We start from the raw sequence: 15682 nt of genomic DNA on the forward strand, positions 1-15682 counted from the left end.
GCAAAGGTGACCACACCACTCTATCCCAACACAGAGCTATCTGGGTCTGGGCCTGGGTTGCCGGTAGGTTCTGCTGTAAGCTCCTGGCATTTTGCAACATGCATTGCCCTCCCATGAGCATCAGGAGTTTCCCAGGGGACATCCCTGCCATCTCAGCACTGATGCCTTTCTGTGATTGCAAGCACCCTGACCAACATTCAAGACCAGTGGGGTCCCCCAGATGTCAGAATCAATCACTCCCTATACTGAACAAAGCCTGCAGGACCTCTGCGGCATTTGGAGGTCTAATCCACTCATCGGTCAGCCCCATCTGCATCCTCGTCACCACTTTGCACCTCTACCAGCCCAGAAATGCCAGCTCTTCTGATTTCTGAGCCTGGGACCTGTGGAGGGAGGGCAGGAGAAGCAGTCCCATCTCAGCACCCAGCTTGTACACACCAGTGCTGAGACCTCATGAATTTTTCATGAGCTTCATCTAATAGTGGCTGAGCAGAGCTGAGAAAGCCACATTCCCCACGCAGCTCGCAAAGAGTTAACCCATTAGGCCACATCCTGGTGAGCTCATTCTCTTCCTACAGCCTGCTCCTCTCTGTTGTGGCTGGGAATCTCAGCACACACTGACTTCTGGATGTGGCCAGTGTAGCTCTCTCAGCCTGAGATGCAAAGAGTTGAGCAGAAGCTCACAGCCGGCTTCCTCACTGTGTAAGTCCTGGGTGATCTGCGGGGCCTCAAGCACCTTTGAGACACCAAGAACAGTAAGTAAAAAATTTTAGCTTTTTTTCCACCTGCCTAGGGGGTGGGAAGTGAGTGCCACTTTAGAGTAGATTTGATCAAGTTGCAAGCCAAGGGGAAGCGAGGTGCCTGTGAGTGACGGAGGGAAGAAGCAGAAGGGGTTGTGCTTCAGCAAAATCAACTGTCAGGGCTAGAGGAGAGTGCTGGTGAGATGACAGACAGCTGGCGGCAACAACAGAGCGGGGGCTGCAGACCGAAGGGCATAGGGCATTGGTTTGCAAAAGGCTGCTTCAGCCCCGTGCTAACTGAAGGGAGGAAAAGTGAGCAAGAACTTCATCCAAATCCAGGTACAAACAGGAGCAAAAAAAAAAAAAAAAAAGCAGAGCAGGCAAGCACGGTCACCTTCAGACCCCAAAGGACCCCCTTCGAGAAGGACCTCAGACCCAGGCTGTCCTGGGCAGCCCACATCCGACCTCAGCAGCTGCCCACCCCTCCTTCCTGCAGCTGTGGCAGGTGCTTAGGACAGGTGCCAGAAAAACAAGGTGGAGCCCGCTTGGCTCTGGCAGGCTTCCGCTCTCAGCAAAGAAAGAAAGCCAGCCAGCCACCTGTAAACACAGAGATTCGGCTTAACCGGGCAAACGGGCGCAGTGTGGTAAAGCCAGACACGGTCACGCACAGTGTCTCCCAAACTGTTTGTTCCTTGGGATCTGTGTGCCAGCTGCCTGGCCTCGGAGGGAGGTGAGTGACACTCTCCAGGCTAACTATGACCTTCCTAGAAGTACTGTGAGCAGGAGGCAGACGGTGGTCGTAGCAGCACTGATGGCTTTATCTGCCCAGGCACTGGGCCCCACTCACCTTATCAGAGCAGTGGATGGTCACCAGGCAAGGAGGACATCAGTGCAAGCAGACACGTCCTGAGACCAAGCACAGGCAAGTGGGAACTGGGTGGGGTGCTGCTGGGGCCTCGTGGGGGAGCCAGAGAAAATCTGTCCCTTGTCAACCATGCTGAATCCTTCAGAGAGTGCAGTCACTTCCACCCTGCAGCCTGCCCTGCCGTCTTCTCACACCAGAGCTGTCAACAGGGCCCCAAGCCTCACTGCGGCAAGGGAATGCATGCTGGGTCCTTGCAACTCCCAGAATAACCCAGCTATTCCTATCTGGACTCTCTAGATGGGGAGGCCCCAGCAAGGAGAAGCTTGGGCAGGGCTAGATAACCCCATGCCCAGGGCCGAGCACAGCAACCCAGCAGGCCACCCCTTCTAATGTGTGTGTGAGCTGTCAAGTACAGCAGAGGCTGCCGAGTTCCATTTGGATTTGTGGTCAGCAATGAGCTTGTGTTTTGGCAACTAATATTAGAACATCCTTCAAGTAAATAAACTACCAGTAGTTGGTCCAAAACTTCAATTGAGCTGGGCACTTTGAAATTTTCTTGACTAAGCTTGGAGACCCTGCTAATGTTGGCCATGTATGAGTACTTTCAAAGGCAGCTGGCTCCCCAGGCATGGCTGAGGGGAGCACTCTGAGATAAAGATGCCCATTTGGGGATGGTGACGTTGTCAGGAAGGAAGGAAGAGGAGAAAGGAGAAGAAAGAGGCAAGGGTTTGCCTACCAGGAAACACAATGCAAAGAAGACAGTCAGTTCAAGTACCTGGGGCCCCTGCTACTCCTGTGGGAGAGACCTGGATGTGGTGTGCTGGGCTGCGGTCTTCAGCCTGGACCAGCCCCAGCCATTGCTGTCATTTGGGGAGCAAACCAACATTTGAAAGATATCTATGTGTGTCGTTCTGCCTACAAAACTAATAAATAAACCTAAAAACCAGCGATAGTGTGAGAACACATTTATTCAAGTATGATGGTCAAATAAGATGAATTAGCATTTCCTCCTCTGAAAACTTTGTTTAAAATTTTGATAGCACTTCATAATTGTACAGATTTATGGGGTCCAGGGGATAACTTCTGTAGATATAAACAGTATGTTAATTAAAGTGGGTAATTAATGTTTTTGTCTTCCTATCATTACCTTATGTTTAGAGGTTCCAAGCTCCGTTCTTCCCTTTCTTCATAAAATATAAAACGGGGGCCCAACATTGTTGTACATCAAGTTAAGCCTTCACCTGCAACAGCAGCATCTCCTATTAAAGTGCTAGTTGGAGTCCTTGCTGCTCTGCTTCCAATCCTTCTATCCATGTTTTAGTGCCTTATTGTCCAACTTCCTTCCATCCCCCATCTCCCACTCCCCCGCTTTGCCAGTTCTCCTAATTTAAAAAGAAATTCAAAACCTCTCTGCAGAGGAATGGGGTAAACTTGGGACATGGCTCTGAAGTCAGACAGGCTGAGGAACTCACATGGGAAACTTGACTCTGAACACCTATGCGTGAACTCTGGCCCAATCATCCAGCCCTCTGTAATCCAGAATTCTCTCATCTGCAACATGACGGAGTGATCGCAGCTTCCTCGGCAGCTGGTCGGGAGGAGTCAAGAGGCAAGATAGACGCAGCCCTTGGAACACACGGGGAGTTGGAGGAATGGTTATCATTATTGTTCTATCACAAGTGCACATCCCCAAGTGCTTTGCAACTTCTCCTGTGGGAAAGCAGCTCAGGTACCTAGGGATTCATGAGAACTCGGGCCAACAGAAGGCAACTTATCTTGGTGAGGTCGGTGATAGAGACCAAGGAGAGAGAAAAAGGAGGGAGAGAGGAAGGGAGGGAGGAAAGGATGAGCATACCCAGGTTTGATCCTTCACAGCAGCTCCTTGTGCCCACTCTGTGGTTGTTCCCACTCCACCACCTTGCCCTCAGGTCAGGGGCATTGATGGCAGCTTTCAGATGGGGAGGAACAGGACCATGAACCTGGACCTGGTGACACAGGCTGGCCAGACCTCTGACATTCTGTGCCCCAACAGGAACTACCCTGTGTATTTAGACATCTGATAGTTGTTGACTAGGTCTGCAGGCTCAGCGATGCCTTGAGCTGCTTCTGGAGGGCATAGAAAGACCCATCCCCATCCCCTAAAGGAAAGCGAAAGGAAGAAGGAACTGCCAGTCCCATCAGAATGGACCCATCTTCAGTAATGCTCTGCTTTCACACCACCACTGCTGGTTATGCACGTCACACACTCCATCACCTACCCTAGGACCCATGAACTTGGGCACGCCCATTGCTGCTCAGCAGCCTGGTGTAGCTGGACAGGTGCTCATCTGAATGTGTGAGAAAGAGCCAGGAACTTTCCAGCCAGCTGTCTCCCTTCCCCTACTGGGGATATCTCTTCACTCTGGCGAAGATGCTGCTGGACAAGCTGACGTGCACATGGCCAGCACCTCTTGGGGGATACAACGTTGTCTCAATCATGTTTGCAGTTCCGTGTGTAGTGCAGCCACCTGGGACTTATGGGCTGTTACAGATGTGTTAGTGAGTTCTGTGCAGATGTTGGATGGAATGTCATAAAAACCCACCAAGTACCAGAAAGCTCTGTGTAGATGGAGGGTCTCCAAATATGGGGCATGCCTCCAGTAACTGTGGCAGATAGATAAATTCTGCCAAGAGTCCATCATAGTCCTGCTGGTACCTCCTTGCTTCTCAATAAACCCAATCTATGCTTGGTCCAGGGTCTCCCTCCACCGGCTAAGCTCCTGGAAATCTGCTTTCCTTTGAGGAATGCAGTCTTTTGAGAGACAGGCAAAATTCTCAATTCTCTCCTCCCTCTTTCTGTCTCTCTCTCTGACTCTTTCTCTCTCCTCCCCCCTCTGTCTCTCTCTCCTCCCGCTCTCTGTCTCACTCCCTCTCTCTCTTGAGTTTTTATCTCTGCCTCTCAATCTGTCTCTGTCTCTGCTATCTCCCATTCCCACTGTGTGCAAAACCCCCTCAGTTACACCAATCCCTCTGATAAGAGCTAGGTGGGCCCCTCCCCTCACAGACATCCTGTCGTGACTGCCCTAGTCAGAAGGCCCTTCTCTCCCACTCACACCCTCATTCCCCTTCTCAAAAGGTCTCTATCTCTATTGCAGTTCTCCAGTTTGTATCATCTGACATCAGCTATAATCAACGTCTTTCCATTCTCCACCTGTTCCTCCTCTTATCCCTTTCAATTCATAATGAAGATTTTCCAGTATCTTCTGTGGGGGTGGGGAGAGGTATAGCAAACACACATTAAAATGCAGTAACATTTGTACACCTTTTGCACAAAAAATGGATCCTCCATGTGGCCCATACCAGTACCACACCATACCCAGTAAAGCAACATCTACCCCAGAAATCCCCACAGTATCTTCCAAGAAGTTCATGCCTGGCTCTACAATCACTGTACTGAGCTATGTCACTTTACTTGATTCTTGGCCTATTCTAGACTATTATGTAGGTGAAAGCAGACCAAATCGGTGGTCTTTCACAGCCAATTCCATCCACCCAGTCTGCGAGACCCCTTCATGCTGTTGTGTGCATGAGAAGTCAGTTCCTTTCTGTGACTTGTGTGAACACGCAACCACTGAATCCTTTTTTTCTGTACGTAGACATTTGGGTCATCTTCTCTTTATTCTGTGGATCCTTTCAACGATAAGGATTAAAGTTATGAATATTCTTATATAAGTCCTTTTGTGGATATATGTAGTCTCATTTCTCTTGGACAAATACGTATTTAGGAATGGAATGACTCTGTGAAAGGGTGTGTGTATATTTAACAAAGAAGCTACCAATTTTCCATTCTCACTACACGTATACAAATGCTTTCATTGCTTCACATTTGCAACAACATGCAGTATTGTGAGATTTTAAAACTTCAGTTGAATGAGTTATGATAGCTGGTTGTTATTTTCGTTTGTGTTTTCCCAGTATATAGCATTTTCAATCCTTTCTTCCTTAGGTTATTTCTTCATTGTTTATCTTGTAATGGGTCTAAATATTTTACCTTTTCCCTAAATATTTTAATTGTTGTTGTTTCATTAATTAAATGACAGATACATATTTTGTGCAGATTCAAGATGCAACAGATATATATATTGTAAATATGTTCTTCCAGTTCAGAGCTGGCCTGTCCATTTCCTCCACCATATCTTTTACTGATCAGATGTTTGAAATGTTGATGAAATCTAACTCAGAGATTTTTTTTTCTCTATCCTAAGAAATCTTTGGTCAGACTCTGGGTCACTGAAGTATTCTGTCTTGTTTTACCCAAGTGTCTTCATTGTTTTTCCACTGAGGTCCGTCATCCATGGGAAATTGGTTTCTGTTGATGATGTGCCATGGAGTCAAGTTTCATTTCTTTTCCACAGGAACACCCAGCTGTCTCAGTGCCGTGTGTTGAAATGACTTTCCTTTCCCACTGAATTGCTTCCGTGCATTTATTAAAAACCAATTGTCCTCCATTATTTCCACTTTTCTCCTTTTCCATTTCTCTTGTGATGTCTCCATGCCAACCATACATCCGCATAAGCCTTGAACAAACCGGCAAATGGAATCCAAGGTACACAGCCAGGTGTCATCTCAGTGGGGTTATGGGCATCCCAGATAGGTTCCCAAACCTTCTTCCAAGGTCATAGTGAATGGGGGACCCCTTTCACCCATGCTATTGCTACTGGAAAACTTCTGCAGCTGGCCCCTGGCCAGGCCAGCAGCACCTTTGAGAGTCCACCTAAGATTAGGTTCTTTGCAGAGTGTCCTGATTGTTCAGAAACCAACTCTTTCCACCTATGTCCATAATCCTGACTTCCACCAACAATGTGCGTGACCCCAGCACTCTGGGGCAATGCATGCTCTCGGACCACTGATAGATATTCTCATTATTCCAGGTGCCTTCTTGCCAGACCAGGCTGCTTCTCTCTGGCCTGATACTGGCTTTGACACAGATATTACCAAAAGGGTGTGACCGCCCCCTTCATCCATTATGAAATGCAAGACTCTCACCCTCCAGCTGGAGATTGAGAAAATTCACTTAGCCAAATGAGTCAAAGCAATTAGAGCAGATGAGGGGCCCCTGCAGTCACACCTGTGCCATCCCACACCTGGGAAGGTAGGCTCTGAATGGCACTTCCTGTTGACTTCATGGCAGGAGGGTCTGGAGGGAGGAACTCAGTTTGATGTGAAAGCAGATGGTGACCCTCTTAACCTCTGTCTAATAGAGTTTTTCCCAAGACCAGCTCCCCATTTCATGCTGTAGCATTGGCTGCTCTGAGAAGGCAGCCTTAGGGTCCTTGCGGCCTCTAGAGCAATGGTCCATTTATGGATCATGTCTGTTTACAACGTGAATGAAAGGATCATTTCACAGTGATGTCATAGGCTCTCAGGATTTTCCCAAGATGCACTTGTACCATCGATTCATGGCTCTCTTCTCCACTACCCTCTGACCCCAAGGCCCTCCATGGACTAACATCTACACTTCTTTAACCTTTCTTCAGTCATTTATATCTTCCTTTGACTTGAATGAGATCTGGGACTCCCTTAACAACACAGGTGTCTGTCGGGACATCCGTTCCTCCTGAACATCCCCAGGAAGCTGGGACCTTCATTCATCTTCAGTCCATAGCCCAGGCAGCATCCCCCTTGTTTTTATTTTTATTTTTATTTTAAATTTATTTATTTATTTATTATTTTTAATTCATTAATTACATTGTATTATGTGACACAGTTTCATAGGTACTTGGATTCTCCCCACCCCTCCCCAAACCCTCCCACCATGGTGGATTCCTCCACCTTGTTGCATAACCACAGTTCAAGTTCAGTTGAGATCCCCCCATTGCAAACATATACCAAACATAGAGTCCAGCATCTTATTGTCCAGTCAAGTTCAACGGCTTCTTAGGTATACCCTCTCTGGTCTGAAGACAGAGCCAGCAGAGTATCACGCTTGCCTAACATCCCCCCAGTCCTGCGCCTCAATTCTCTATCAAAACTCTGCTCCTTTGAGCACCCACCTGGATAGCAGGAGTTCAGTCACTTTAGTCCTCACCAGTGCCTCCCAGGATCTGTATCAGCAGGAACCTGAAGTTATGGAGCCAAGTTACTCTGGTGTAGTACACAGCTCTCCCTCTCTATCTATCCATCTCTCTCTCTCTTTAAGATTTATTTATTTTATTGGAAAGTCAGATTTACAGAGAGGAGAGACAGAAAGGAAAATCTTCCTGATTCACTCCCCAAGGCTTTGGGCTGTTCTTAACTATTTTCCCAGACCACAGCAGGAAGCTGAATGGGAAGAGGGATAGCTGGGATATGAACTGGTACCCATATGGGATCCCAGCATGTGCAAGGTGAGGACTTTAGCCACTAGGCTACCATGCTGGGCCCACAGCCATTCCTCTTTACACAAAAACACCTGCTGCCCCAACAGGCTATATTACATGCTCTGTCTATGGTGTTGGATTGCTGAATTCCCTGATTCGATTATCACACAATGCCATATGCTCCAGAACCCCTTAGATCTCAACATCCCCTGTATACAATGGTGTCATTTGCATGTAACCCTTGTACTTCCTGCTACAAACTAAATCACTGATTTAAGCCAAAGGAAAATGCTATGTAAATAGCTGTTACCTTGTATTGTGAAGGGGATAACAACAAGAGAAAAATGTTCACATTTAGTATAGATGCAACTTTTACAGAAATATTTTCAACCCAAGGTTGATTGAATCTGAGAATGGGAAGGACTGACAATGCGCAACAGCCCTTGAGATCCCACAAATAAATAGAATTACATGTCAGTCAAAAAAAGTTTGATTTTCCATTAAGTGAATTAGTTAACCTTGTAAGACAAAAGAAGAATCCAACAAAATGGAAGGCAGAAACTGACCTTGTTGCTGACCCTGTTTTGAGAAGGGTCCCCTGTCTTGGGCTTGGAGCACTGGCAGTGTGTGCAGTTTATCTGAACTTAAAGACCAGGAATTACCTGGTCACATCAGACTGGCTGGAGGATGAGAAGACACAGATGTCTGTCAGTGGACCTGCTAATGGGAAAGGGAGCCCATGAAGGGACTCTGGCCATACCAAGGCCAAGACTCATCCATGCCTTCTCCCCATTCCCTAATGATCTCAAATGTCCTTGAACAATTGTGTGGTTCTCAGCAGAATCCAAGCAAAAACACAGAACTTAGGTACAGCTCTTTTTCTAAAGATTTATTTATTTGTATTTGAGAGGCAGATTTAGGCAGAGAAGGAGAGACAAAGATCATCAATCCACTGGTATACTGCCCAAACGGCCACAATGGCCAGAGCTCAGCTGATGCAAAGCCAGGAGCCAGAAGCTTGTTACAGGTCTCCCATGTGGGTGCAGAGGCACAGGGGTTTGAGCCATTCTCTGCTGTTTCCCCAGATCACAAACAGGCAGCTGGAGCAAAACAGACACGACACAACCCAGCACCCATGTGGGACACCAGTTCTAGCAGGTGGAGGATTAGCCTGTTGAGACACTATACCAACCTGTAGGTACAACTCTTGATCATCTTTGTGACATAGAAGGTGCATGCAGAAAGGAGACAGTCACAGCACCCTGGGACACACAATGGAACCAGCTACCCCAGGTCAGCTGCAAGGACATTGTCGGTCTCCCAAAGGGTCCCCACTGGGCCCTGTTCCTGGTCACTGCCCCAAACCAAGGCAACAATCATTTTAAGCAACTAGGGTTACAGGATACATCATTTTGTGGTATCCAAATGCTCCTGGTTAGTGCCACAGCTGTGAGATTCCTGGGTGATGCTTCCTTCTCAACCCTGTCTAGTCTCTGCCCTCCTGACTATGTAGGAGAAATGAGGCTCCACCCTCCAACTCAACTGCCTGAGTTGAGGCTACAAACCAAGCCCCGGGGAGAACCTAGATGCCCTTCTCAAATTGCTGTCCTGGAGGCTGGTGGACATTCAAATCTGAGGTTAGCTCAGGATTCCCTCCTGTGGCCACAGCCTTCATGCGCCTGTGGAGTAGCCAAAAGCTCAAAGAGTAAATTCATGTTATAGATTTCCAGAATCAATGACCACAAATTTGGTAACATAAAAATAGCAGAAGTTTATTCTCTTATATTCCCAGAAGGTCACAATCCTGGTATCTTCAGATCTTGCTCCTTCCAGAGACTCCAAAGGAGAATTACTCCCAGACCTCTCTCTCCTGGCCTCTGGTGGCTGCTGTCGCCCTTGGCAGGTGTTGGTTTACAGCAGCGACACTTCCAACTTACCCTCGTCTTCATGTAGCTTTCCCCTCTGCATGTCAACTTTCTCCCCTCTCCTTTCTCTTATAAGGACATCAGTCATTTGATCTGAGGATCACTTAATTCAGGACCTTCTAATCTGTTAATTCCAGCTGAAATGATTCTTGTTCCAAATCAGGCCCTGTTCCGAGGTTCTGGGTGGACATAGCTGGAGACATTTAAGTCACAGCCATGGCACCATGGCTAAAATTAGACAGGATGCTTCTACTAACTGGACCAGCCCCGCAGAGTTGCCTGATTCTCCCACAGAGTCAGGAACAAGCACCTGCTAAGTGTCAGGCTGTGAGGGTGGAAAAACTCAGTCCTCACCCTGAGACAATTTGCAAGCTGAAAGGAGAGCAGGAAGAAAACCTGGCTTAGAGCAGGTTGATTCTGCCCCCACCAGAAAACACTTATCAATGTCTGGAGGTATCTTGGGGTGTGGGCAACGGGAGGCCACTGGCTTTCTGGTAGGACCGTGGCTGATGCTAAACATCCTACAATCCTGAAGGCTCCGCTGGCAGTGAGTTATACAAGCCAACGTGTCAATGGTAACGCTGTTACTAAACCTGAATAGCATAGAGAAGGAAAAAAGAATCTTAATGATTCTTCGAATAAAATGCTCTGAAACTCATACAACCCCTGAGCTGGTGATCTTTGGATTTATTGTTTGCAGAACAATGCAAAACTGACTTCAGACATGACCTAACCCACTCTTTCATTTCACAGAGCAGAAATCAAGGACCAAGAAAGAAAATGGCCATGAGAGCAAGCAGGACCATTTCACATTTGCACCACTTTGAACAATGGATTAGCTTTTCATTTTTAGTTTGATGGACACAGAAATCCTATGAGGTAGATACCATATTCCCCCGGTATTCCATATTCCAAAAGCTCGGGCAGTTTTACCATGACCACAGTAGTGATTTCTCCCTGTAACAAGGAATGGAGCTGTAGTTATTCTAGAAGGTGGAAGTATTATACTCTGAGGAGCAGGGGAACCCTAGTTCATGGTCAGACCTGAGTGGGAGGGGTGCGGTGAGGGAGGCAAAGGGAGTCGGCTGGAGATCATATGGTGGGAAGCATACAAGCAAAGGACCACCCGACAGAGTAGAAGAGAACGTTCCTGAGCATGGGGGCTGGAGAGTCTCCAGCTATAGATGCCACCTGCTCGATGCCAAGCTATGTAACACTCTGGAGCCGAGAGCACAGATTCTATAATTACACCTCTCTCCCCCATATTTGGATCTGACTCTGTGGGGTGAGGATGGGGTGAGGGTTTATTGTGACTGGGATGAAATGCTCATCTTCCCCAATAAAGATTTTATTATTGAAAAAAAAAAACATCCTGCTGGAAAGTAAGGACACTTGTAAACGCTGCTGGGAGTGGCACCTGAAACTATCATGGGAGGAGGCCCCAGGCTTTGCTGAAGGGAAGCTGGCTTGGGTAAGCGGGTCAGGCAGGTCCCCGGTTTCTGATGTGTGACAGAAGGAAAAAGAGAAGTTGTTCATTCACTTTACTCAGTCAATGAAAGAGACACAGGATTGCATGGGTATGAAGCATCATATAAGATGCTCACGGTGGAACTCCAAAAAGTCTATGGAAAAATGCATGTGATGAAAACATTAGGCCCAGGTTTCAAATGATTGAGGACCAAGCTAAATCAGTCTTTTTGAAAATGTATTTATTTATTTATTTATTTATTTATTTATTTTCATTTTTTTGGGCGGTCAGAGAAGCAAGCAGAGATGTTCCTTCTGCTGTTTCACTTGCCCAAATGTCTACCACAGCCAAGGGCTGGGCCAGGCTAAATCCAGGAACCCAAAACTCAGCCTGGGTTTCCCACATGCATGGAAGAAACTCAAGTCCTTGAGCTGTCATGTGTTGCCTCGCAAGGCAGGAAGTTGGATGGGAAGCAGAGTGTCTGGGCCCAGAATCAGGCACACAATCAGTGACTTGCCCCTAAAAACATAAAGCTTTTTGGCTTTGTTTCCCATGAACCGTTTTTGAAGAACCCTGCTAGGAAACAAGTCAACGATGAGCCAGGGCCAAGACTTAGTGGGAGCCTCAGAGCCAGACACTCTGGCTCTCTTTGCCTTCCCTTCTCCCCAAATGTCCCAGCAAAGCATTTCACACCATCATTTGTGCCTTGGTGCCGTGTTGTAAATACAGGACTCTGTAGCAGCTGGGCCCTTGCTCTACACGGTTGGCACCAGGAGATGAAGTAGCCCCTGGTGACCAAACAATGTGCAAATGGAAATAGAAAGAGGTGAACTAAGTTGACTCCCCACCTTGGGAAGAACCAGTGTATGGCAGGTGAGGTCTGTGACACCAGAATCCCATCTGGGCCCCAGTTTATGTCCTAGATGCTCCACTTTTATTCCAGCTTCCTGCTAATGGTTTGGGGAAAGCAGCAGAAGATGGGCCAAGTGCTTAGGTCCCTGCACCCACGTGAGGGACCCAAATGAAGCTCCTGGTTTCTGCCTGGCCAAGCACTAGCCATTGTGACCATCTGGGGAATGAAGCAGCAGATGAAAGAGCTCTTTCTCTGTCTCTCTCTTTATAACTCTGCCTTTCAAATACATAGGCAAATCTTTAAAAGTGCATATTATGAAATAAGTGGGATTAATCTACTCATTTTACAAGTGAGACAACTGAGGCATAGAAAAAGCAAGTAGCTCACTCAAAATCACACAGCTAAGCAGTGGTCTAGTCTGAAGACAGGATGCTCTTCCATCACACGTGGCCTTGGGTTGCTTTGAAAATGCCAAGACGCTTCTTTATTTTCAATGTTAAAGGCAGTTAATAGAATAATATACATTATATCACACAAAAAAATTAAACGGCAGTTCCAATGGCTTCTTATTTACTTGGATTTCTCTGCTTTTCGTTTATGCTTCAGCACAAAATCTTTGGAGGCCCTTCCACTGAGAGCCAGGCTGCAGACAGATGCCAACAACTGACCCCTTCTGCCTTTCCCTTGACTCAGGCTGTTGCTAGCAGCTGGTGCTCCATCCTGAGAATTCATGACCATGGAGAGTCTACCCAAAGTCCTGGAGGTTGATGAGAAGTCCCCAGAATCTAAGGACTTGCTGCCCAGCCAGACTGCCAGCTCACTGTGCATCAGCTCCAGGAGTGAGTCAGTCTGGACCACCACACCCAAGAGCAACTGGGAGATCTACCGTAAGCCCATCATCACCATGTCAGTGGGCAGCGCCATCCTGCTCTTCGGTGTGGCCATCACCTGCCTGGCCTACATCTTGGAACTGGAGAATAAGATCTTCGCGATCCTCAAGATGATAGGGCCAGCCTTCCTGTCCCTGGGACTCATGATGCTGGTGTGCGGCCTGGTGTGGGTGCCCATCATCAAGAAGAAACAGAAGCAGAGGCAGAAGTCGAGTTTCTTCCAGAGTCTCAAGTTCTTCGTCATGAATTGCTGCTGACAGCTGTTTGCCCGTCACCTATCACCTTGACCAGAAGAGATGATGACCAACATCCAACCTTCCCACCTCCTCCGTGGGATTCCGTAAAACTGACCCAGGCCAACCCTCTTCCTGGCCCTGGGAAAAGCCAGTGCTCAGGATGCCTTCCTCCAGGGAAAAGCCAGTGCTGCTGGATGAATCTCACATGCCCTCTCACTGTCAACCCAAGCTTCTCTTAGATCCACAGCCATGGTCATCCCCTCCCGTTGCTCTCCACTTCTGCCTTCAGGCATCTAACTCCTGGCCAAGTGCAGTGCATGCTGGGAAATTCCTTGGGGATAAGCCGTGGCTGGAGGGGAGCCTTGTGTTTACACATCTGAGTACCTGAGCTGGATTCCACGTTTGCATCCTTCTGGAACCAGAGCTGACGGACAATGCTCCTTCACAGAGAAGGAACAGAAGCCTGAGGCCTGACCAGTCAGGTTTGACAAGTCCTTAGCGGGTGAGATAAGGACCGGCAAATCAAAAGACTAGAACCTTCATGAGTATTGAGTATGGAGCATTCCAAAGACCGCAGTGGAGGGAGGCTGGGGAAAATTACTTCCCAGAATGGCACACCCACTTGCACACAGTTCTGGGAGTTAACCAACTGAAAAACTTCAATGCCCAATTATACAATATTTACCCCAGAGGCAATGGGGTAGGCTAGTGAGTGCCACCATTTTTCCCCTTGACCTCCTAATGTCTTCTCCCTGAAGGCTGTTGTCATTGCCAAGGACAGGTGCATGTGGCCCTGGGGTCCTCCTTCCATTCCCCTAGCCTCTGTTCTCAATGCTAGACCAGTCAGCTAGACAGAGATTAGTGTTTGTGTGTTGTCCTTCCTGTCTCCTTCAAATTCAAAACGAAGTTTCTGAATATTCTGCAGCATTCTAGAGACGGAAGTCACTTTAGAAGATCCCCAGTCTCTCTTATTCTTGCACATGCCCAATGTTAAATAAGCAAATATTTATTAAGTGTCTGGCTCTCCCTGTTCTCATCTTGTTTTCCAAAGGAAGGAATAAGAGACAGGCCCAGTGACAGCTGAAATATCCCATCCTGGGTTCTTGGCACAGCTGTGGAGACACAGGAACTGTTCACTCCAGACTTGAAAAAGAACAGGGAGACTCTCGGAGGCCATGTCGCCCAGGCTGAGGCTCAACGGAGAGGGGCCAGAGGAGAATGGAAAAGCATTTCCAAGGGCGGAGCAGCCTTGTGTGAAAGCCTAGCGAAAGAGAAGGCCTACAACCAAGAACTGTGCAGCCACTGTCCAGCCAGGCGTTCAGCTTGCTCATTTCTCTTGGCCTCCTTCCCGCTTGCTTGCCCAAGTGCCTTACACGGAGTTGTCTTAAAGTAGGCAACCACAAAGTGCACCAAGCAGAGAGTGCCCACAAGGTAAATACTCCCAAAACTCAGGGCTTCCTATAGCAAGCAAGAAGCCCTTAGATGACATGCCAGGTGGCATACCTGTGATGCCTGGCCATGCCTCCCCAGGCCAGGCCAGGGACCCAACAAGTAGCATTTGATACTGGAGTCCTACACCATAGTCACCTTAGCCAGAGCTGGCTTCACTTGTCACTCAGCCTGCTGGCCTTTCCAGTTGCCATGGAAACCTCACACTCCATGGGCTTCCAGGCATCTCCATCCTTCCCAGTGGTTCCACGCACAATCAGAAAATATTTGCTCCCTCTGTATTGTGGGAAACTCCATGGAGGGCAAGGGCCTGCATTGTGGGGACACTCCCTGCTCCACTCACTGAAGAAGCCAGGGTCTGTTGTCTTTGAGGGTCACCTGGGATCACCATAGACATACCCATACCAATGTGGCATTGTCCTTTAGCCCACTGACCCACAGCACACAGGGGGTCAGGACTGATCTTGGGGATGTAGCCACTGCTTCGTCACTAATTGTAATTATTCTTCTAGTGCCTGGAGTGACAGAGCTTGCAGCCCATTTCATTTTTTCTTACATGAATGTATTTTTGAGACCAGCCTGCAACACCCCCCACTCACAATACCCTTCTCTCACCAGGAATGGGCTCCTAGCCAGCTTGCCATGAATATGTACTCCCTGTTCCTCATCTCATCAGCCCTAGGACTTGGAGTCTGACCCACACAGAGGCTGCTCCACGCATGTGTTAGTGGAAGAAAGTTGAGGACCGACCATGGCTCTAGAGTGTGTCCACATTTAGCCTCCAGCAGTGCCTTTCTCCATTGCCTGCTCCTCAAACCAGCTTCTCTGCAAGGCAAAAAGCCCACCTGCCATGGGCTTGCACTGAGAACGCCCCTTCTCCAACCTGAGTGCAGGGCCAGGGTCACACTGATGCAGGAC

General features: G+C 48.0%; 1 protein-coding gene across 1 annotated transcript; it reads left to right on the forward strand.

Annotated features, from left to right (window-relative positions):
- The first annotated feature begins 633 nt into the window (after positions 1-633).
- Positions 634-13819, forward strand: PIRT (phosphoinositide interacting regulator of transient receptor potential channels). The gene is made up of 2 exons (XM_058676279.1): positions 634-755; positions 12796-13819. Exon 2 carries the CDS (start codon positions 12920-12922, stop codon positions 13334-13336), a length of 417 nt encoding a protein of 138 aa, XP_058532262.1. The 5' UTR covers positions 634-755; positions 12796-12919; the 3' UTR covers positions 13337-13819.
- Positions 13820-15682: the final 1863 nt, after the last annotated feature.

Source organism: Ochotona princeps, chromosome 17, assembly GCF_030435755.1.
Source record: "Ochotona princeps isolate mOchPri1 chromosome 17, mOchPri1.hap1, whole genome shotgun sequence".
In the NCBI taxonomy this organism is placed as follows: Eukaryota; Metazoa; Chordata; class Mammalia; order Lagomorpha; family Ochotonidae; genus Ochotona; species Ochotona princeps.

Bases quoted from the DNA above. Each gene is read 5' to 3' on its own strand.
- PIRT (XM_058676279.1), top strand. From the start codon at position 12,920: ATGACCATGGAGAGTCTACCCAAAGTCCTGGAGGTTGATGAGAAGTCC.